Consider the following 21,399-nt stretch of genomic DNA (forward strand, 5'->3'; position numbering starts at 1 on the left):
GAACTTCTTCCTAACATCCTGGTGCAGCTTGAGACTGTGTCCTCTTGTTCTGGTGCTGGTTGCCTGGGAGAAGAAACCAACCCCAACCTGGCTACAACCTCCCTTCAGGTAGTTGTAGAGAGCAATAAGGTCTCCCCTGAGCCTCCTCTTCTCCAGGCTAAGCAACCCCAGTTCCTTCAGCCTTTCCTCACAGGGCTGTGCTCCAAACCCCTCCCCAGCTTTGTTGCCCTTCTCTGGACACGATCCAGCAACTCAACATCTTTCCTAATCAGAGAGAAATGTTGGCAAGAGCAAAATATCCTCTGTTATATTCCATGTAAATTTCTCTTGGTCAAAAGTAAAATAATCTTTCATTTTACACATTGATAACTTAGTTACTTCCTCTTCATGCATTAGCTAAATCTACCAAGCTACTTTTACTCGTCCTCATTGTGTCCGGCTTTGGTTTTGTTGGGGTGTTTTGTTGTTTTGTGGTTTTGTTTGTTTTGTTTTGGTTTTTTTTAGTAGTTGTTCTTGAACATGACACTGCGTTTAAAAACATGATACAATATAGAATAGAATAGACCAGACCAGGTTGGAAGAGACCTTCAAGATCATCGTGTCCAACCCATCAACCAATCCAACCCACCTAAACAACTAACCCATGGCACCAAGCACCCCATCAAGTCTCCTCCTGAACACCTCCAATGATGGTGACTCCACCACCTCTCCAGGCAGCCCATTCCAATGGGCAATCACTCTCTCTCTATAGAACTTCTTCCTAACATCCAACCTAAACTTCCCCTGGCACAGCCTGAGACTGTGTCCTCTTCTTCTGGTACTGTCTGCCTGGGAGAAGAGACCATCATCCGCCTGTCTACAACTTCCCTTGAGGTAGTTGTAGAGAGCAGTAAGGCCACCCCTGAGTCTCCTCCTCTCCAGGCTAAGCAACCCCAGCTCCCTCAGCCTCTCCTCATAGGGCTTGTGTTCCGAACCCCTCACCAACTTTGTTGCCCTTCTCTGGACTCGTTCCAGCAAGTCAACCTCCTTCATAAACTGAGGGGCCCAGAACTGGACACAGGACTCGAGGTGCGGCCTAACCAGTGCAGTGTACAGGGGCAGAATGACCTCCCTGCTCCTGCTGGCCACACTGTTCTTGGTGCAGGCCAGGATGCCATTGGCCCTCTTGGCTGCCTGGGCACACTGCAGGCTCACGTTCAGCCTACCATCAACCAGCACCCCCAGGTCCCTCTCTGCCTGGCTGCTCTCCAGCCACTCTGACCCCAGCCTGTAGCACTGCATGGGGTTGTTGTGGCCAATGTGCAGAACCTGGCACTTGGATGTGTTCAATCTCATGCTGTTGGACTCTGCCCATCTGTCCAGCCTGTCGAGGTCTCTCTGCAAAGCCTCTCTACCCTCCAGCAGATCAACTCCTGCCCCCAGCTTGGTGTCATCTGCAAATTTACTGATGATAGACTCAATGCCCTCATCCAGATCATTAATAAAGATGTTAAAGGGCATGGGGCCCAGCACTGATCCTTGGGGCACACCACTAGTGAACCTAACTAACCTCTGAGTTAGTTCCTTGAGTAACCTGAAGTCTGCCCTCTGGAAGTCCAGAGTGGAGGTCTTCTTGCTGCCCCTCTTAATACTGAATATTCAATTCTCTCATGGTCACTGGCCCCTAAACACCCTCCGGCCACCACATTGCCCACCAGCCCTTCCCTATTGGTGAAGAGGAGGTCAAGCATAGCCTTGCCCCGGTAGGCTTGTGCAGCACCTGGGATAAGAAGCTGTCCTCCATGCACTCTAAGAACCTCCTAGACTGTCTCCTCTCTGCTGTGTTGAGATCCCAGCAGATATCAGGCAGGTTGAAGTCACCCATGAGAACAAGGTCAGGCGATCTTGAGACAGCCTTAAGCTGCCTATAGAATGACTCATCAACATCTTCCTCCTGGTTGGGTGGCCTATAACAGACTCCAACCAGGATGTCTGCCCTGCTGGTCTTCCCTCTAATTCTTACCCACAAGCATGCAACTTGATTGTCCTTAATCTCCATCTCAATGGCATCTAGTGCCTCCCTGATGTACAGGGCCACCCCTCCACCCCTTCTTCCTTGCCTTTCTCTCCTGAAGAGCCTGTAGCCATCAATTGCAGAGCTCCAGTCATGTGAGTCGTCCCACCACGTCTCTGTGATGGCAACTACATCATAACTTTCCTGCTGATCCTACTTTGTTTTGGGGAAAGCAGAGAACAAGCAGCAGGAGGAAAGGCATTTGCATGACTTGCTGTGTGTGGTGATCACAAAGTAGGACATCCGAAAAAGTCTTGGATTGAAAAAGAAAACGTGACTACGTCATAGATGGTGTGATTGAGCACATCATTAAAGGCAGTGGCTCAACCTTGGTTTGATTGTCTCAGATATGAGCATTTATTTTTCCTTTAGCTGTTTCCTGCTTCAGAGTGCTGTGGAGCAGGTGCAGGGACCTTGTGATGGGAGCAAGCACTTACAGCCTGGGACTTGTGGGGTTCAGTGTGCTGTGTTCAACCATAACAAGGGGATGGATAACAAGGAAGAGGGGCAATGGGCACAAACTAGAACACAGGAGATTTCACTTAAAAGGAAAATCTTCTCCCTGTGAGGGTGTCAGAGTACTGGATCAGGCTGGCCAGAAAGGTTGTAAAGTCTCCTTCTCTGGAGACTCTGAAAACATTCCTGGACACATTCCTGTGCATCCTGCCCTGGATGAACCTGCTTTAGCAGTGGGGTTGGACTGGGTGATCTCTGGAGGTCCTTTACAACCCCCACCATTCTGTGATTCTGTGCTAAGGTGGTTTTGGTCCCAGGACCCTGTATGGGGTACTGGCTCATGGAGTGGCAGCAGATGGTTGACTTCTGTTTGCATTTATTCCCCTTTTACTTGGTTCAGGGAAGCTTTGCTTACTGTTTTGAGAAGCCTGAGATAAGAGGCAGTGTATAATTGCATACTGCCCCAGTGTCCTTAACTCCACTTCATGGGACTTGAAAGTGTGCCTGGGTAGTTTATTTTCCCCTAGTAACTTTAATATGCTATTGGAATGCACTGCATGGGACAAGTTTAAGATGAGCCACCTTGACTTTGCTGAATGCTCTGTGTAGTACTTATTCCCTAGTGAGTTTTGGTTGGTCAGGTTTGGATTTGGTTCGGGTTGGTTTTGTGGTTGTTTTTTTATTGTTGTTTTTTTCCCAAGCAATAAAGTGCAGCAGACACTTTGTCTTCTTGGATTCTGTCGTTTTCTGACTCACTCCCTTTCTCCTGTGTCTTGTTTTCAGGTCAGTGCTCAGTTCTCTAAGAGAATCCAGGCAAAAATCAAGGACCTTCTGCAACAAATGGAGGAAGGGCTGAAGACAGCAGATCCACATGACTGCTCTGCCTACACAGGCTGGACTGGTGAGAACGTTAAAAATTGAATGAAGTGTGTTTGTTAAAAGATGTCATTGGATTTACTCACAGGAGGAGGTTCTGAGATTCTCACAGGAGCAGCAGAAATACTCCAGTACAGGCATTTGTGTGAGCTGCTTGCTTTTAACTCAGGACCTTTGGTCACTGCTCTCTGGAACAACTTTAATGGACTTTTAGAATCATTTCAGTTGGAAAAGACCTCCAAGATCCTTGAGTCCAGCCATTCTCTGACACTGCCAAGTCTGGTGCTAAACCATGCCTCTCAGCACAACATCTCTGCCTCTTAAACACCTTCTGGGCTCAGGATTTAAGCACTTTCCTGGGGCGCCCGTTCCAGTGTTTAAGAACCATTTTGGTCAAGAAATCTTTCCAATATCCGATCTAAACCTCCCCTGAGCCAGCTTGAGGGCACTTCCTCTTGTTCTATCACTCATTACTAGGAAGAAGAGACCAACTCCCACCTCACTCCGACCTCTTTTTAAGGGAATTGTAGAGAGCAAGAACTTCTCCCTTCAGCCTCCTCTTCTCCATACTGAACCACCCTGTTTTCCTCAGCTGCTCCTCACCAGACCTGTTCTGCAGATACTTTACTAGCATTGTTGGCCCTTCTCTGGACCTGCTCCAGCACTTCAATGTCTTTCTGGGAGTGAGGAGCCCAAAACTGAATTCAGTAGTTCAGGTGCTACCTCACCACTACTGAGTTCAGCAAAGCTGCAGAGACAGCTGGTTTTTGTGTGTGGAGATCTTTGTCTTGCAAAAGGAGTAGATTTTTCTAAGGCTGCTCTCTCTTTAAGCTTACCTTTTGTTTCTTTAAAAAAGGAATTTTGGGGTTTTTTTCTTATCTCTTTGTTTCTTTAAAAGGAGTTATTTCCACCTTTTTCTGTTCAACTGAGATCAGTTAGCAGATGTGTAATGATAACAGCATCATCTAATCATGGGGGGAGAGGCAGGTGGTTGGGAGGGAGGTGTTCTGTGCCCAGGAGCTTGGAGCTAAAATTTGTTCTATGAATAGTTTGAGTGTGCTTGTTCTATCTCTGCAGAAATGGTAAAACAAATGTGTAAGGAGGGGGAGTGCGGAGGTGGGGTCACAAGATGGTGAAGTTCATGAAGATCAACAAGCATGTGCAAGCTGGGCACCATCCTTCATCTAGCAATGCATCACTGCTGCTGTCCAAATGGGAATGAATGGTCTCTTATCATCCTTTAAGCAGAGCCTGCAGTTGTCAGGCCTGATACAGCCCTCAGTCTTCAAGCTGCCAGAACACTTTGCTGTCTAGGCCTCCTAAGTACCACTTTGCTGCTCCAGTGTCCTGTTCTATTCCTGCTCTAACTCACACTCCAGGCATGCTTACACTTTTAGCACAGCATGTTTGGAACGTGCGCTGAGGAGATCTTTCTTTCCTTTTACCGTTGGGAGGGGGGAGCAGCGTGGAAACTCTCCAGGCTCTGCTCATGCACAGGCTTCATCCTGGCAACGAAGGGGTGAAATTTCTTTGCTTTTTTTCTTGTTTCAGGACAGATGGTGCTGTGGGTGGGTGGGTGGGGAAGTTTTAGACTACTCAAGCTTAAATGTGTTTCAAGGTCTGAAAGTGAGTGGCTGCTAAGCGAGTACAGAAGATCTCCAGTGGTGGGCTTTCTGATGGTGACATTACAAAAGGACTCCCAGGGAGCTGTGTTCTGATTCTGTGAGTGACAGCTGAAGTTGGGGCTGATAAACCAGAGCATGCTGAAAATGAGTCATCGGCTAAAAGTAACACAGCCATCATTAGCTGAGACAAGGAGGTAGATGAACAAGTGATGCAGTCTGAGAGCAGGGATTTTCCATCCTGTGGAAGGATCCCCAGCCACATCTATTCCAAATGGTAAATTTCTTTCAAGGCTTCTATGGAAATGACTCTGAAGAAAAATATTTCAGTGATCTGGCTTTCAAAATAGTGTGAATAGTCTCCAGATTTGCTGCTTGCAGCATTTGGCTAGTGTGCAAATCAGAAGGTAAAAGCAATGCTGGAAACAATTGCCCTGCTTGTTACTTACCAGATGTAGACAAACCTCGCTGGCAGTGCAGTCCTAAGCCCTGGCTTGTGCTCTTTAAAGCCGTGTTGGAGCATCTACTGTTGGCACATAACAGTCGTAGGATTCTTTGCTGTGAGCTGGACTCCAGGTATCCATTTTGGACTTTCAGAGTCACTCTCATAGGACTTGGATAAGCAAGATGGACTCCAGGACATCAGGAGTCTGTCTGCTTATGCAAGAGTCACAGAATGGTAGGGTTGTAAGTGACCTCTGAAGATGATAGAGTCCGTCTCCCCTACTAGAGCAGGGTCACCTAGAGTAAATCAAACAGGAACACATCCAGGTGGGTTTTTAATGCCTCCAGAGAAGGAGGTTCCACAACCTCTTTCAGTAGCTCTGCCATCTACAAAGTGAAGAAGTTTTTCCTTATGTTTCCACGGAACCTCCTGTGTTTGTTTGTGTGCATTGCCCCTTGTGCTGTCACCGAATACCACTGAGAAGAGTCTGGCTCCATCTTCCTGACACTCACCCTTTAGGTATTGATCATCATTAATGAGATCCTGCCTCAGCCTTCTCCTCTCCAGAGTATGTACTACATATCTTGCAAGAGCAATTTTAAGGGTGTTGTGTAAGGAAGGATTGGATGAACTGTGCCTCATAGCTGCTTTCCTGATCATACTTTGATCAGAAGCCCTGATAACTACACATTTGTTGCAATGTAAAAGGAGTGACAGTAAATTCAGTAAATAGGCCACGGGGTTCCTGTGCCTTGAATTGGGCTAACTGAGCTCTGCAGCTCTCCTTTTGGACTAATCTAGAAAAGCCTGTTTAAAGCCAATCTGGAAAACATCCAAAGGGTGGTGTACCAGGACTCGTGTGGTGATGTTCTTGTGCTTGTTAGGTAGCCTCTCTGTGGAGCTAAGTGGGCCTCAGCTTTAGTTGTGGCTCAGGAGAATGCTCTCCCCTGTCCAGAAGCAAGTTTGAGATAAACGTCATAGTCTGGAGGCAAATAATTTTTCTCTGCACTGGTATGCTGGCAGTTGGCCAATAAACATCCAGTTAGATGGGTTTGCTTCACTTTCTTCAGTCTACATTGTTGCAGTATCCATGGCTTGGCTTGGTTTGGTTTGAAAGGAAACCACTTCAGCATCTGAAGGGGACCTACTGGAAGGCTGGGGACAGACCATTTAGAATGGCTTGTAGCAACAGAAGGAAGGGCAGTGATTTGAAACTGGAGCAGGGTAGATTTAGGTTGGGTGTTTGGAGGACGTTCTTCACAGTGAGAGTAGTGAAATACAGGAACGGGTTGCCCAGGGATGTGGTTGAGGCCCGGTCCTTGTGGACAGTCAAGATCAGATTGATCTGGCCCTGGGCAGCATGGTCTAGTTGGAGGTGTTCCTGCTGACTGCAGGGGGCTTGAACAAGATGACCCTTGAGAGTCCTTTCCAACCCGATGCAGCCTGTGAATCTATGAAAACTATGTAATGAGTTTAGTAGAGTGAATCCTGATAGTACCTGAGGTAATTCTCTGAGCACTTGCTTGTTTTCTGGCTGTTACAAACCAGCTTAACTTGAAGCTCACAATCATGTTGTGAAATACATTTAAGAGTTATAAAGAATTTGGCAAATCTAAGCAAAAAAATTCTTCAAAAGATTCTTTTATAAATTAAATGGAAAATAAGTCACTTCTTACATATAATAGGTAAGGATTGTTCAGTGTACTTGACCATATGCATGCCAGGGGAGGTTTAGGTTGGACATGAGAGAGACATGAGAGGCCTTGAACACAAGCCCTATGAGGAGAGGCTGAGGGAGCTGGGATTGTTTAGCCTGGAGAAGAGGAGGCTCAGGGGTGACCTCATTGCCCTCTACAACTACCTGAAAGGTGGTTGTAGCCGGGAAGATGTTGGTCTCTTCTCCCAGGCAACCAGCACCAGAACAAGGGGACACAGTCTCAAGCTGCGCCGGGGAGGAGGAAGTTCTTCACCAAGCGAGTCATTCATCATTGGGATGTGCTGCCCAGGGAGGTGGTTGAGTCACTGTCCCTGGAGGCGTTCAAGAGGGGATTGGACATGGCACTTGGTGCCATGGTCTAGTCATGGGGTCTGTGTTGATAGGTTGGACTCAATGATCCTTGAGGTCCTTTCCAACCTAAGTTATACTGTGATACTGTGATACTGTGATGAGGAGCAATTTCTTTCCTGCAAGAGTGGTCAAGCTGTGGAACAAGCTGCCCACTGGGAAGTGGTGGAGTCACTATCTTTGGGGACATGGTTTAGTGGGCATGGTGCTGTTTGGGATGATGGTTGGACTCAATGATCTTAGAGGCCTTTTCCAGCTTTAATGTTTCTGTGTCTATTAGCCCAGGTTTTTGAGTCTTCAGTAACTTCTTCACTAAGCATTGGTGCCTGTGTCATGAATTTTCCTCATTCTTTGCAAATTATGAGTCTACCTCTGATAATTTTGTCACCATTCATATTGAAGTGCAGCCAAAATGGGTGTCCCATTGCTTTCCCATCAGATAAACTAGGACCCTTAACCAGTATCTTTTAACTACCCAGGTACCCAGGTGTTTAACTACCCAGGTGTTTTCAATTGAGTTACTGGTTCAGAGACACTGAAGAGGGAAATATAAAATACCTGGGAGGACAAGTGAATGAAAAAAATCTCTGTTTTCCATCTGGTTGTTCCAGGTATTGCCCTCTTATACCTGCAGCTGTACCGTGTCACAAAGAACCAGAGCCACCTGCAGCGATCTCTTGATTACGTGAAGAGAATCCTTCGCAATCTGAATGGCAGAAGAGTTACTTTCCTCTGCGGTGATGCTGGGCCGCTGGCAGTGGGTGCAGTGGTTTATCACAAGCTAAAAAATGACAGTGAATCTAAAGAATGTGTGGCCAAGTAAGTGGTTGATGGTAGAAAAAGCTGTGCTCTTCATTAGTAGAGAGTGTAGGTTCAGTAACGTTGGCATGTGTAGTTGTGGAGGACAGCATTGACGCTTTCCTGATACACCTTCAGTAGAAGAATTCAAAACAGGCTTTATCTTTGTCAAAGTTGGCTTACACTTGATTCCTATTTAGTGGCTTGAGTCTTCTGCTCTAAGGGCAGGGTGTTCTGGGCATATCTGCAGTGCATTGATTCTGTCAGGTTGAAGTGACGTTTAACAAAAGCCACACGCTTGTCATCAGCAATATGTAGCACTTGTGCAACACATCATGCTTCCTGTATAGAGTGGGTCTCACCTCTACATTTGTTACAAAACATGTACACTTCAGGGAAACATCCAGCCAGAAATACCAGATTGATATGTAAGAAAGAGTTCAGAAAACCAAGAGAAGGTATTTACTGAACTGTCAAAAGCTAAAGGGCTTTAATTAGGTCAGACTGTGTGAAGGGTAGCCTGAAAAACTTCCAGCCCCTTTTCAAAGTAATGTAAATGTAACAAATGTCTTGAGAAATCCCATTTAGATATAGAGCTTCCTTGGAGAACTGAGTGTCCCTTTTCTGATTGCTGCCCTGGCAAGGGCTGGAAGCATTGGAACCTGGTAATACTTGCATTCAGCACCAACAATCCTCTTGTTAGTGGTCCAGCAGCATACCTTAGCCTACCAGAATTGGTGGACTAACATTATGTCCTCATCTCCATTCTGGTTTACATCTGGAAATCTAAATAATCTCTTTTTAATCTAGAATCCTAGTGTGATATATCTCTGCTGCTGTTCCTCAATGAATATTTCAGTTGTGAAATGAAATAGGTTTGGCTTGTTTTCACCTTTAGAACTGGCAGCAAACTTGGGCATGTCATCATGTCATTTCAAATGGAGCTGGGAAAGTAGTGTTGCTTTAAGGCACAAAGTATGAATAGAGCAAAATTACATTAGCCATAAATCTTTTAGTCTTGCCTCTCCTGGGAAAGTCATTTCTAGGAGGAGGACTGAACAGGAGGTTGGTTTGATTATTTGTTTCTTTTCTTCCTTTATTTTGTTTTGTTTACAAATATATTCATGACACCAGCTGAATGGTTTGTTACAGATGTCAAAATGTAAACTGATTGCACTTGTAACTTTTTACCTTGTAGCTGTGCAGGGGTATGATTTGAACAATAAAACCTAACAGTGGACAGTTGGAAATAATTGAATTCTAAGTCCAAAGCATATTTCCAAGAAAGGAATAATAATATAAAGCTATTTTATGACTGGATTTTCACTGGTGTTAAGCAGTGACAACAGAAACAAGCCCTTGGGGTGAATGTTTTTGTTCCAGCGTGAAGTTAACATTTCTGCTGAGTAATGTCATCTGAGGGAATCCGGGGATTGAATTTGGTCTTAATCCAGATTTTCTTGCTCCCTCCCCCAATTCAAAATGTGATCATCTCCCTGGTTTTATCTAGTTGCCAATTTAATCACAAAATATGCAAAGAGACAGGGGGTAAGTGGGCAGGAAATCTTTGCTCCACCTCAGGACTAATGCAAGCTGGTGGAGTAACAGCAGGGAATCTCTTTGGAGCAAACAGGAGTTGCAGTGGGCAGCCCAATGGTTTGGGTTTTTTTTTTCATTGCTAAAGACAAGTAAAATACTTCTGCAGAGTAGTAGTGCCCTTTTCAAAACCGAGCAGCTAAACTTCCGAGACAACATGCTGTCTAGGGAGGGGAAGTGCTGAATGGTGGTATTGGGTTTTCTGGTTTGTTTTATCCCTCTTCCCAGAGGCTCCAGGAGGAGGCTCTCCAGCCTCCTTCAATCCCCACCCTGCACACATACCTCTCTTTCTGTCTGCAGAAAACCCAGAGAGTTTCACTAATACCCAGCTTGGCTCTGTTTCAAGTTGTCTGCTGGGGATGGCAGGCATGCAGAGCTCCTGTGTGTGAACCAGGTCACCTGGGGATGACTGAAGAGAAGTGGTGGGGATTCTGCTGGTATAGTCTAGTGTGGTCTCTAGAGAAGGTGTTCTCACTCCCTGCTTTCCTTGTCTGATGCAGGTTGTTGCAGCTCCAAAGGACAGTCATAAGCACAGATGCTGAACTTCCAGATGAACTGCTTTATGGCAGAGCAGGTTACCTGTATGCTTTGCTGTACCTCAATACTGAAATTGGCCCGGACACTGTCCCACAGTCTGTTGTCAAAGAGGTAAGAGGCTTTTCTCTCTCCAGTGAGGTGAAATGGAATCATTCCTTCATATTATTCAAGAAATTATGAGAGAAATGCTGGAGAGGGACCTAGAACTGGGACCTCAGTCTCATTCATCCCTCCAGTCTCTTTGCCCTTTCCTTCCTGCCCAGCTGGGACTGATACAGCAGGGCAGCAGGGGTGTCCATGGCCAGCTGTGGAAATGAATCTAATGTGGGACTAGTTTTGGAGTGTTTGGGGATGAGAAATTGTTATGAAAAACCTTAAGTATGGAAGTGAAAAGAATGAGAATTCATTGTGGGAAAGATGCACAACTGTTGTGCAGATACCAGAACCAGAGAAGGCAGGCCTGGGGAAAAAAAGAAAGTGACTAGAAATATTTATATAGTAAATTTTTACTCTTAGATTTGTGATTCCATCACTTTGGAAACTCTTGATATCTACCTCAACAAATGAATTGAATATTGCTGTCCTGTTGCTGCTAATTGTGGCTTAATCTTTGCTGTGGTTTTAGTCATGAGAGAGCAAAACCCTCAGAATCAGAGCAGGAGAGATGGAAGGTGGGTGTGTTCTTTTTTTAGGTGATAGATGCTATCATTGAATCGGGGAAGATCTTCTCAAAGGAGGAGCGGAAGACAGACCGCTGTCCTCTGTTGTACCAGTGGCACAGGAAGCAGTATGTCGGAGCAGCCCATGGAGTGGCTGGCATCTATTACATGCTCATGCAGGTAAGAGCATCTTCTCTGGGCTGAGGTGAAACACCAGTGATTTCTTGGATTAGCACCAGAGGATCTTAACTTCATCTTTCACACATGTACAGAGATTGTCTGGGTCAAGGCCTCACAGTTTGGAATCAGCCTTTGCAGCACAGAACTGTGCAGGGGTCTAGCTCAGGCCCTGGGAGCAGGAGGAAACTGTGACTGGACTATCCTCACGTTAGAGTGAATTGACCCTTGAGTTGAGTTTCAGCGCATCAGTGTTCCAAACAGCTGAAGTTTCCTACCCTCAGCAGAGACAGTGAGGTGCCTTCCCTCATCCTCGTTCTTCTGATGCCTGTCATTAGACCACCTAAATACTGACTTACTCTCTCTCAATCTTCACAATTTTTAGTTATTTTTAAATGAGTGCACTGCTGGTACCTCCTGCCCTCCACGACTTTTCTTTCTTCTCTGGTGATTTTTTCTTCTTCTTTTTTTCACTGTCTTGAAGCTTTTGGAAGACTATCTTTAACCACACATTAATCCTCAGTGTGCTTTTATTATGATGTTCTTCCTTATCCTCCTTATCTCTCCCCCAAAATCTGATGTTCTTCAGTGCATTTATGACCCCTGCTTTCCTCTTTCTTTTGTCCTGAGTGAGATTCCTCTCTTGTGTATGCCTTCTCTTTCCTGCACTTAAATCCATTCCCTGCTGCCCTGAGATTCTGATTTTTCAAAACAGACCTCTAGATCTTACTTCTGTTGTACAATCTGGAAAAACAGCCTTAAGCTTCATTGTAGAAGATGGTCATAGAGCTGCAAAATTTGTATCATGCCTGCTTCAGGTTTCTGAAGGTGCTGCCAGTCTGTGCATCTTAATTTCCCTAGCAGTTTGAAGCTGCAAGCAGACATTCACGGCAGAAGTGACTGAGCTGATGTTTGTTATTGCCCCTGTTTCAGATTAGCTCACACTACTTCCACCAGTGGCTGATGCTAAAGACTGCCGTGGAAGTGCCAATTGCTCTGTGACCTGGAGCATGCTTGTACCTCACTACAGCCATTTTCTACAGTGGCCATCTCACTGGGGCCTCAGACTGCTCTGATTTACTGTGCCCTTATCTTCACTTCCTGCTTTTGTTAGCAATGTGGTCCATCACCCTCCACCTCCCTCATCTTTCTGGCTTCTATTTTTCCTTCCTGGCTCTGCTAGATATTCTGAAGAGCACCCATTCCTTCAAAGAAGCCTGTTTGAAGGCTCCATCCTTCATTTACTATTCAAGCCTGCTGACAGAAATAATTGCACAGTGCTTTTTGGTTTAAGCAGAAGCTACTCTGGCTACATGTTAAAATCCTAACTCTCTTTTCCTTTACGTGTAATTGCTGCTTTTAAGAATTGCCACAAAGCCATTGTTTATGCAGCATTAGATTACTGTCTTTTCAATGTACATTAAATATGGTGAGTCATGCAGAGTTGAGTCATCCACTGCAGGAGAAGATGGCATATTGGAGTCCATCCTTTCCCCATCTCTCCCACGCTCAATGAGATTTTTTTTCACTATCTCCAGCAAAGAATTCAGAACAGAGTCTGTTGAGTGGCTGTTTGATAATAAGAAAAAGGCCATCCAACATACCTGACTTGTGAATGTCACTGGTCATCATGTCTGTACAATGCCTTTATGAGGGGACTTATATTGCTGGATTCATTTATAGAAGACTTTCTGGGAGAATAAACACTCAGCTATGTTAAATAACTCATCCAGGAGTTGGAGGGGGAATTCTGAAGTGCTTGCTATAGAAGCACAGAATGGTAGGGCTTGGAAGGGACCTGTGAAGATCAGCAAGCTGGTGGAGGAAGGAATAGCAACTAAGAACAACTACAGACCAAACAGATACTCGAGCTTCTAAACATTTACTTAAAGGAGCATGCAGGTTGATGGATATATTCCTCCTTTTAGCAAGGATGTAAACTAGACAGAAGAACTGAGAAAGGAACTTCATGAGAGCAATCTAAGGATGAATGTGTAGTACAAAGGTGTTTAGCTATGTGGAAAAGGAGCTGTTGCTTCTGAAACTGGAAATGCCGATTCATAGCCTGGGAGTTTTGTGGATAATGGAAGTCTCTAACCTTCATAAACCTTTGTCAAATGTGCCACTACATAGACTCTTCTTCATTTATTGGACATGGAAAATAGGACAGGTTTCTCTACATTACTTAACTGTGAAACAAAATATGTAATCCATTGTATTATGTGTGTATTATGAGCAATGTGGTTGCAAACTCATCCTCCTCTGAGTATTTTACTATTCTAAGGTATAGAGAGAGGCCTGGGAGGCATGAAATCTGTATTCTGTTCTCAGTTTTTCCATACTCTTTCTATGTCACCTCCAGTAAGACAGGTAGCAACTTGGTGCCCCAGATTTTTTGTCTCTCTGGTTGCTGTAAAAGTGCTCTTCACAAGGGTGTTGTAAACAGACAATTAAAACTGTGTGTAAGTGATTCAAAGTATTTGGATCAAGGTCACATATGTGGGATACTTGAAAATGGATCATAGAATCAACAAGGCTGGAAAAGACATCAGAGATCAAGTCCAACCTGTCACCCAACACCTCATGACTAACTAAACCATGGCACCAAGTGCCACGTTCACTCCCTTTTTGAACACCTCCAGGGACAGTGACTCCACCACCTCCCTGGGCAGCACATTCCAATGGCCAGTCACTCTTTCTGTGAAGAGCTTTCTCCTCACCTCGAGCCTAAACTTCCCCTGGTGCAGTTTGAGATTGTGTCCTCTTGTTCTGGTGCTGGTTGCCTGGGAGAAGAGACCAACCCCCACCTGTCTACAACCTCCTTTCAGGTAGTTGTAGAGAGCAATAAGGCCTTCCCTGAGCCTCCTCTTCTCCAGGCTAAACAACCCCAGCTCCCTCAGCCTCTCCTCATAGAGCTTGCGCTCGAGGCCTCCCCCCAGCCTCATTGCCCTTCTCTAGACATGTTCAAGTGTCTAAATATTCCTCTTGAATTGAGGGGCTCAGAACTGGACACAGTACTCAAGGTGTGGCCTAAGCAGTGCTGAATCAAGTGTTGATACATCATTTGTGTTCATGGTGGTGTGTGTTTGGGGTTTTTTTAACGTTTCCTTTAGCCAGTTGCAAATGTGGACCAGGAGACCCTGACAGAGCTGGTGAAGCCAAGCATTGACTACGTGCGCCATAAAAGATTCCGCTCTGGCAATTACCCATCCTCACTGAGCAATGAGACGGACAGGCTGGTTCACTGGTGCCATGGTGCCCCTGGGGTCATCCACATGCTCATGCAAGCTTACAAGGTGAGTCATTCTCTGGTGATCACAGATGCACCTGTATGCGGGCCCGTTGGATTGTAAGGCTTGCATTTTACAGCATTCTAGATCATAGAAGCAGAGAATGGTAGGGTTGGAAGGGATGTCTGAAGGTGGAATCCAACTCCCCTGCCAAAGCAAGATCACCTAGAGCAGGGCACACAAGAAGACGTGCAGACAGGTCTTGAAAGTCTCTAGGGAAGGAGACTCTAAATCGGTGAACAGAAGTGAAAGAAAACCAAAATGTTCTTAATGGCCCCAAGTCATGGGGATAAATTAAGCACCAAGACAGATAAGGAACTGATTTAATATTAGACTAATTTTACCCTTAGAATCATAGAGTGGTAGGGTTGGAAGTGATCTCTGAAGATAATCGAGCCAAACTCCCCTGCCAAAGCAGGGTCACCTAGGGCAGGTCACACAAAAACACATCCAGACAGGTCTTGGAAGTCCCTAGAGAAGAAGACTCTACAACCTCTCTGGGCAACCTGCTCCAAGGCTCCAGTACACTCACAGGAAAGAAGTTCTTCCTCATGTGGAACCTCCAGTGTTTCAGATTGTATCCATTACTGCTGGTCCTATCACAGGATGCCATTGAAAAGAGATTGGCACCTTCTTCTTGACAGCCATCCTTCAGATATTTATAAACAGTCATGAGATCTCTTCTCAGTCTTCTCCAAGCTGAACAGCCCCAGGTCTCTCAGCCTTTCCTTGTCAGACAGATAAGTTTCAGTCTTTTCATCATCCTTGTAGCCTCTGTTGAACACTCTAGTATATCCCTGTCCCTCATGAAATGTGGAGCCCAGAGCTGGACACAATACTCCAGATGTGGTCTCAGAAGGGCAGAGGAAGAGGAAAACGAGAGTCTTCCTTGGCCTGATGGCCACACTGTCACTGAATGTACCCCAGGATAGCACTGACCTTCTTGATCACAACGGCATATTGCTGTCCCAGGGACATAGATCTACACTTTTGAAACAGAACACCTGAAAATCTCAATACGCTCCCATAGGTATGTTTTTAAAAGGAAATAAATGGGTGAAGCTGCTTCTCAGGGTGCTAGTAGTTAGTAGACTCTGGGCTTTCTTGGAAAAGGGCCATGGATTTGAATCACTTGATTATTGGAGTGTTGGGTGAGAACATTGCCCTAGATTCTTTGACTTCATCCCAGGAGTTTAAGAATTATATTGGTTTTCAGGAGCATAGGTTCATGTGTCCTGCCACAGAACATCTTCCATAAATTATTCCATTATTAAAATCCATCCCTTAAGAACCTAACATCAGATCAAAGCTCCTGGGTCTCTTCTAGGGCCTGAACACAGTTGCTGGACAAGCACACTGTTTGTCTTCCCCATCCTTAACAAGGTTTGCTGTCTCCCTCATGCTGTACGCTTCTGATTTGCATGGCATTTGGAAGTATACTGTTGAATTAAATTCATGCAAATGAATTCTTGCTTTTGACAGCCCTCCTTTACAGATTCCCTGCTTGCCTCTGGGTAGGCTGATGAAATGCAGGCTTGGTTTCTGGAATAATTGCTCCTGCCGCTACCTGAAATGTGAACTGTAAATCTCTTACAGCCTTGCCGAATGTGCAGCAGGCACAGTTGCTTTTTCTTTGAGATATGGTAGGAGGTTGACAACACTACAGGCTTCTTTTTAACTTTACTTTCCCCAGCACAAAATAGAATAGAATAGAATTAACCAGGTTGGAAAAGACCTTTGAGATCATCGAGTCCAACCTATCATCCAACACCATGTAATCAACTAAACCATGGCACCAAGCACCCCATCCAGTCTCTTCCTAAACACCTCCAGTGATGGTGACTCCACCACCTCCCTGGGCAGCCCATTCCAATGGCCAATCACTCTTTCTGTGAAGAACTTCTTCCTAACATCCAGCCTAAACCTCCCCTGGTGCAGCTTGAGACTGTGTCCTCTTGTTCTGGTGCTGACTGCCTGGGAGAAGAGACCAACCCCCAGCTGGCTACAACCTCCCTGCAGGTAGTTGTAAACAGTAATAAGGTCTGCCCTGAGCCTCCTCTTCTCCAGGCTAAGCAAGCCCAGCTCCCTCAGCCTCTCCTCATAGAGTTGTAGCCCTTTGCAAAATTGATGCTGACCAATGCTTAAGAGCATTTCCAATGCTAATCAAGGTAATGATATGTTCCTACTTATACTCGTATCAGAGGAAAGAGTCCTGTTCTATGCAGAGAGATATTTTTGTGTGTTTTTGACATGGAACTCAAGGCAGATGTTGACTAACCAGGAATTACTCAAGAGGACTAAGACCTAGCCCTTTAGGACCAAACTTAGGTTGGATGAGGCATTGAGCAACCTGGTCTAGTAGGAAGCGTCCCTGCCCATGGCAGGCTGTTGGAACTAGACGAGCTCTAAGACCCCTTCCAACCTATTCTAAGATTTTATGATTTGATGGCCAGTGGTCTGTGTGACATTTTGTTGGAGGCAAGAATTAACACTTCTATGTTTCAAATCAAATGATGTTATGGTTTGGGAATGGCGGGAGAGAAGCAAAAAAGGACCATGGTTGTGGAGCCAAGGGCCTTGAATTTTACTTTTTTCCTTGGGGACGCTGATTACAGAAACAAAAACTTCAGAAGTTCTTTCCTTTTCCAAGCAAGGAAAGTTGAAACAACCTAGTAACGAAAGAAAGGCAAGTTTATGGTGAATGGATTATTAAAACGAAAAGGAAATTGTATGTGGAGAAGCCCCACACCAATAACTGAACATCTCTCAGGTCCCACTGCCTTTTTGTTTTCATTAGTAATTTAATTTCTGTGCATTTATTTTTATTCCACAGACTTTCAAAGAGGATAAATACCTGAAAGATGCCATGGACTGCAGCGACGTCATCTGGCAGAGAGGTTTATTGAGAAAAGGATATGGGATCTGCCATGGTACTGCTGGCAATGGCTACTCCTTCTTGTCTCTCTATAACCTAACTCAGGACAAAAAGTACCTCTACCGAGCTTGCAAGGTGAGCTCTGCAGCATCCACCAAAACACTGTTCCCTTCCATGTCATAACACCCAGGCATCCCCCCTAGGGGGAATGGAACCGAAATGGAAATGGGTAGATTCAGACTGCTTGTTAGGAAGAAGTTCTTCTCCATGAGGGTAGTGAGACACTGGGACAGGTTGTCCGAGGAGGTGGTGGAAGCCTCATCCCTGGAGGTTTTTAGGTCAGGCTGGACGTGTCTGTGAGCAACCTGATCTAGTGTGAGGTGTCCCTGCGCACGGCAGGGGGATTGGAACTGGATGAGCCTTGAGGTCCCTTCCAACCCTAACAATTCTATGATTCCATGCAAGGGTAAACTTCATCTGTCCACACGGGGCACACACCATCCTAATATGCAGAGTGAAAGACAGAAATGTTGTGTAGGGGGAGAGGAACAAAAAACAAATTCAGGAGAAAATGGAGAGTCTGAGAAACCAGCCTGCCTGAACAAGAACGGGCTGGTGTTACATGGGGCTAATTATTCCATTGAGACATCCACTGTCGTCCTCAGCTCCTCAAGCAATGCTGTTTGTAGTCTTTTGTAATTATTGGTTTGCAGACTGGTGTCTATTTGGAGCTTTTAGAGCTCAGAATTGCAGTTATTAAATTGCTCACTTGGAGGTTGTGGGTTGGTTGTTTTTTTCATTAAGACAAATTACAGAGAAAGACACACTGAGAATTTTTCCACTGGAATTGTCCAGCTTCTGCTATCAGCCCTGATTATACTAGCAGTTACTAAAGGAGAAGGTTTTTTCTGCCTCTCTTTCCTCATCTTTAAGGTCTCTATCAAGCCAAATCATTCTATGATTCAGTCTTACAAGATTCTTGTTTTGCTTGGGTTTGGTTTGTTGGTTTGTTGTCTTCAGCTTAATTCGCTGAGAGTAGGTTTCATGTTGTCCTGGTGGACAATAACCTATCCATGGGACAGCAAGGTGCCCTTCTGCCCAAGAAGGTCAGTGGTCTGCCATGGTCTAGTCATGAGGTCTGTGGTGATGGGTTGGACTTGATGATCTTTGAGGTCTCTTCCAACCTTGGTGATACTGTGATACTGTCTCCTGGGGTGCATTAAGAAGAGTGTGGCCAGCAGGTCAAGGAAAGTTCTCCTCCCCCTCCACTCTGCCCTGCTGAGACCACATCTGGAGTATGGTGTCCAGTTCTGGGCTCTCCAGTTCAAGAGGGACAGGGAGTGTCCCAACAGAGGCTACGAGGATGATGAAGGGACTGGAAAGGCTGAGAGACCTGGGGCTCTGTAGCCTAGAAAAGAGAAGACTGGGAGGGGATCTTATGAATGTTTATAAATATCTGAAAGGTGGGTATCCAGAAGAAGGGGCCAGTCTCTTTCCAGTGGTGTCCTGTGGTAGGACAAGGGGCAATGGATACAAACTGAAACACAGGAAGGTCCAACTCAACATGAGGAAAAATTCTTTCTTTGCCTCAATTTTTACTAGCAGGACAGAATGTCTTCCAGACAGCTGGCCTGCAGAGCTGGCAGAAGGAGCCAGGGAGCAGCGTAGTTTTCCACTGTTCCAAAATGGGGTAGTTGGTGATCTGCTCAGCCGCCTGGATCCCCACAAGTCCATGGGACCAGATGGGATCCATCCTAGGGTGCTGAGAGAGCTGTCAGAGGAGCTGGCCAAGCCGCTCTCCATCATTTTTCAGCAGTCCTGGCTCACTGGAGATGTCCCAGAGGACTGGAAGCTGGCCAATGTGGTGCCCATCCACAAGAAGGGCCGGTTGGACGAGCCAGGGAATTATGGGCCTGTCAGTTTGACCTCCGTGCCAGGCAAGATCATGGAACAGGTCATCCTGAGTGCAATCACAGAGCACTTAGAGGATGGCCAAGGGATCAGGCTCAGCCAGCATGGATTTAGGAAGGGCAGGTCCTGCCTGACAAACCTGATCTCCTTCTACGAGCAGGTGACCCGCCTGGTGGATGTGGGGAGGCCTGTGGATGTAGTCTGCCTGGACTTCAGCAAGGCCTTCGACACTGTCCCCCATAGCAAACTCTGGCCAAGCTATCAGCCCATGGCTTGGACAGCAGCACTCTGAGCTGGGTTAGGAACTGGCTGGATGGCCAAGCCCAGAGAGTGGTGGTGAATGGTGCCACATCCAGCTGGCGGCCAGTCACTAGTGGTGTGCCCCAGGGATCAGTGCTGGGCCCCATTCTCTTTAACATCTTTATTGATGATCTGGATGAGGGCATTGAGTCTATCATCAGTAAATTTGCAGATGACACCAAGCTGGGGGCAGGAGTTGATCTGTTAGAGGGTAGAGAGGCTTTGCAGAGGGACCTCGACAGGCTGGACAGATGGGCAGAGTCCAACGGCATGAGATTGAACACATCCAAGTGCCAGGTTCTGCACATTGGCCACAACAACCCCATGCAGAGCTACAGGCTGGGGTCAGAGAGGCTGGAGAGCAGCCAGGCAGAGAGGGACCTGGGGGTGCTGGTTGATGGTAGGCTGAACATGAGTCTGCAGTGTGCCCAGGTGGCCAAGAGGGCCAATGGCATCCTGGCCTGCATCAGGAACAGTGTGGCCAGCAGGAGCAGGGAGGTCATTCTGCCCCTGTACACTGCACTGGTTAGGCCACACCTCGAGTCCTGTGTCCAGTTCTGGGCCCCTCAGTTTAGGAAGGATGTTGACTTGCTGGAACGAGTCCAGAGAAGGGCAACAAAGTTGGTGAGGGGTTCGGAACACAAGCCCTATGAGGAGAGGCTGAGGGAGCTGGGGTTGCTTAGCCTGGAGAGGAGGAGACTCAGGGGTGACCTTATTGTTCTCTACAACTACCTGAAGGGGGGTTGTAAACAGGCAGAGGTTGGTCTCTTGTCCCAGGCAGCCAGCACCAGAACAAGAGGACACAGTCTCAGGCTGCGCCAGGGGAAGTTCAGGCTGGAGGTCAGGAGGAAGTTTTACACAGAGAGAGTGATTGCCCATTGGAATGGGCTGCCCGGGGAGGTGGTGGAGTCGCCGTCACTGGAGGTGTTCAGGAGGAGACTTGACAGGGTGCTTGGTTGCATGAATTAGTTGATTGGGTGGTGTTGGATGATATGTTGGACGCAATGATCTTGAAGGTCTCTTCCAACCTGGTCTGGTCTATTCTATTCTATTCTATTCTATTCTATTCTATTCTATTCTATTCTATTCTATTCTATTCTATTCTATTCTATTCTTTACTGTGAGGGTAGGGTGATGAAGCCCTGAAGCAGGCTACCCAGAGAGGTTGTGGAGTCGCCTTTTCTAGAGACTTTCAAGTCCCTTCAGGCTGTGTTCCTGTGTGACCCACCCTAGGTGATTCTCCTTTAGCAGAGGAGTTGGACTTCAGAGGTTTCTTTCAACCCCTACCATTCTCTGATCCCATATTGCATACACAGCTATTTAGCTGAGACCATCTAAAAAGTATTGGGAAGGGAAATTTGCTGAGTTGCTTCGTAGCTGCTTTTTAGATGAGCACTGCCCATGTGTGAAGCTAAACATCTCCACTCTCAGTCTGCCCTCTCTCAGCAGGGCTTAACAAAGTTCCTGCTTGTGTCACATTTAAACCAAGCATCATGCCATGAGGACACCTGTAGCCACACCTGAACCCTAGAGAGGGGAATAAACCCCAGGGCTGATGTGTGATTTTGTTACATGTGGACTCACCCCCTGCTGATGTGTGAGCCGTAGCACCAAGCAGGCATTGCTGTCAGCCGAGCCAGCAGGTTCTTCCTGTCATCCTCCATGCTAGTGCTTCTTCTGTGGCTCTCTGCAACACTGGAACTCCTGTGGGTGCTGCATTTCCGGTCCAATACCAAGCC

The 21,399-nt window shown here is 46.2% G+C and overlaps 1 protein-coding gene across 1 annotated transcript in view; it reads left to right on the forward strand.

Annotated features, from left to right (window-relative positions):
* LANCL2 (LanC like glutathione S-transferase 2) overlaps positions 1-21,399 on the forward strand; it is a 39,740-nt gene that overhangs the window by 7,274 nt on the left and 11,067 nt on the right. The window contains exons 2-7 of the mRNA XM_068152560.1: positions 3,293-3,410; positions 8,129-8,336; positions 10,412-10,559; positions 11,141-11,287; positions 14,398-14,580; positions 17,408-17,584. Of these exons, the coding sequence (XP_068008661.1) occupies positions 3,293-3,410; positions 8,129-8,336; positions 10,412-10,559; positions 11,141-11,287; positions 14,398-14,580; positions 17,408-17,584 (981 nt within the window). The remainder of the gene's footprint in view (positions 1-3,292; positions 3,411-8,128; positions 8,337-10,411; positions 10,560-11,140; positions 11,288-14,397; positions 14,581-17,407; positions 17,585-21,399) is intronic.

Source organism: Melanerpes formicivorus, unplaced genomic scaffold (genome assembly GCF_026170545.1).
Source record: "Melanerpes formicivorus ecotype bairdi unplaced genomic scaffold, bMelFor1.0.p_v2 SCAF_24, whole genome shotgun sequence".
NCBI lineage: Eukaryota > Metazoa > Chordata > Aves > Piciformes > Picidae > Melanerpes > Melanerpes formicivorus.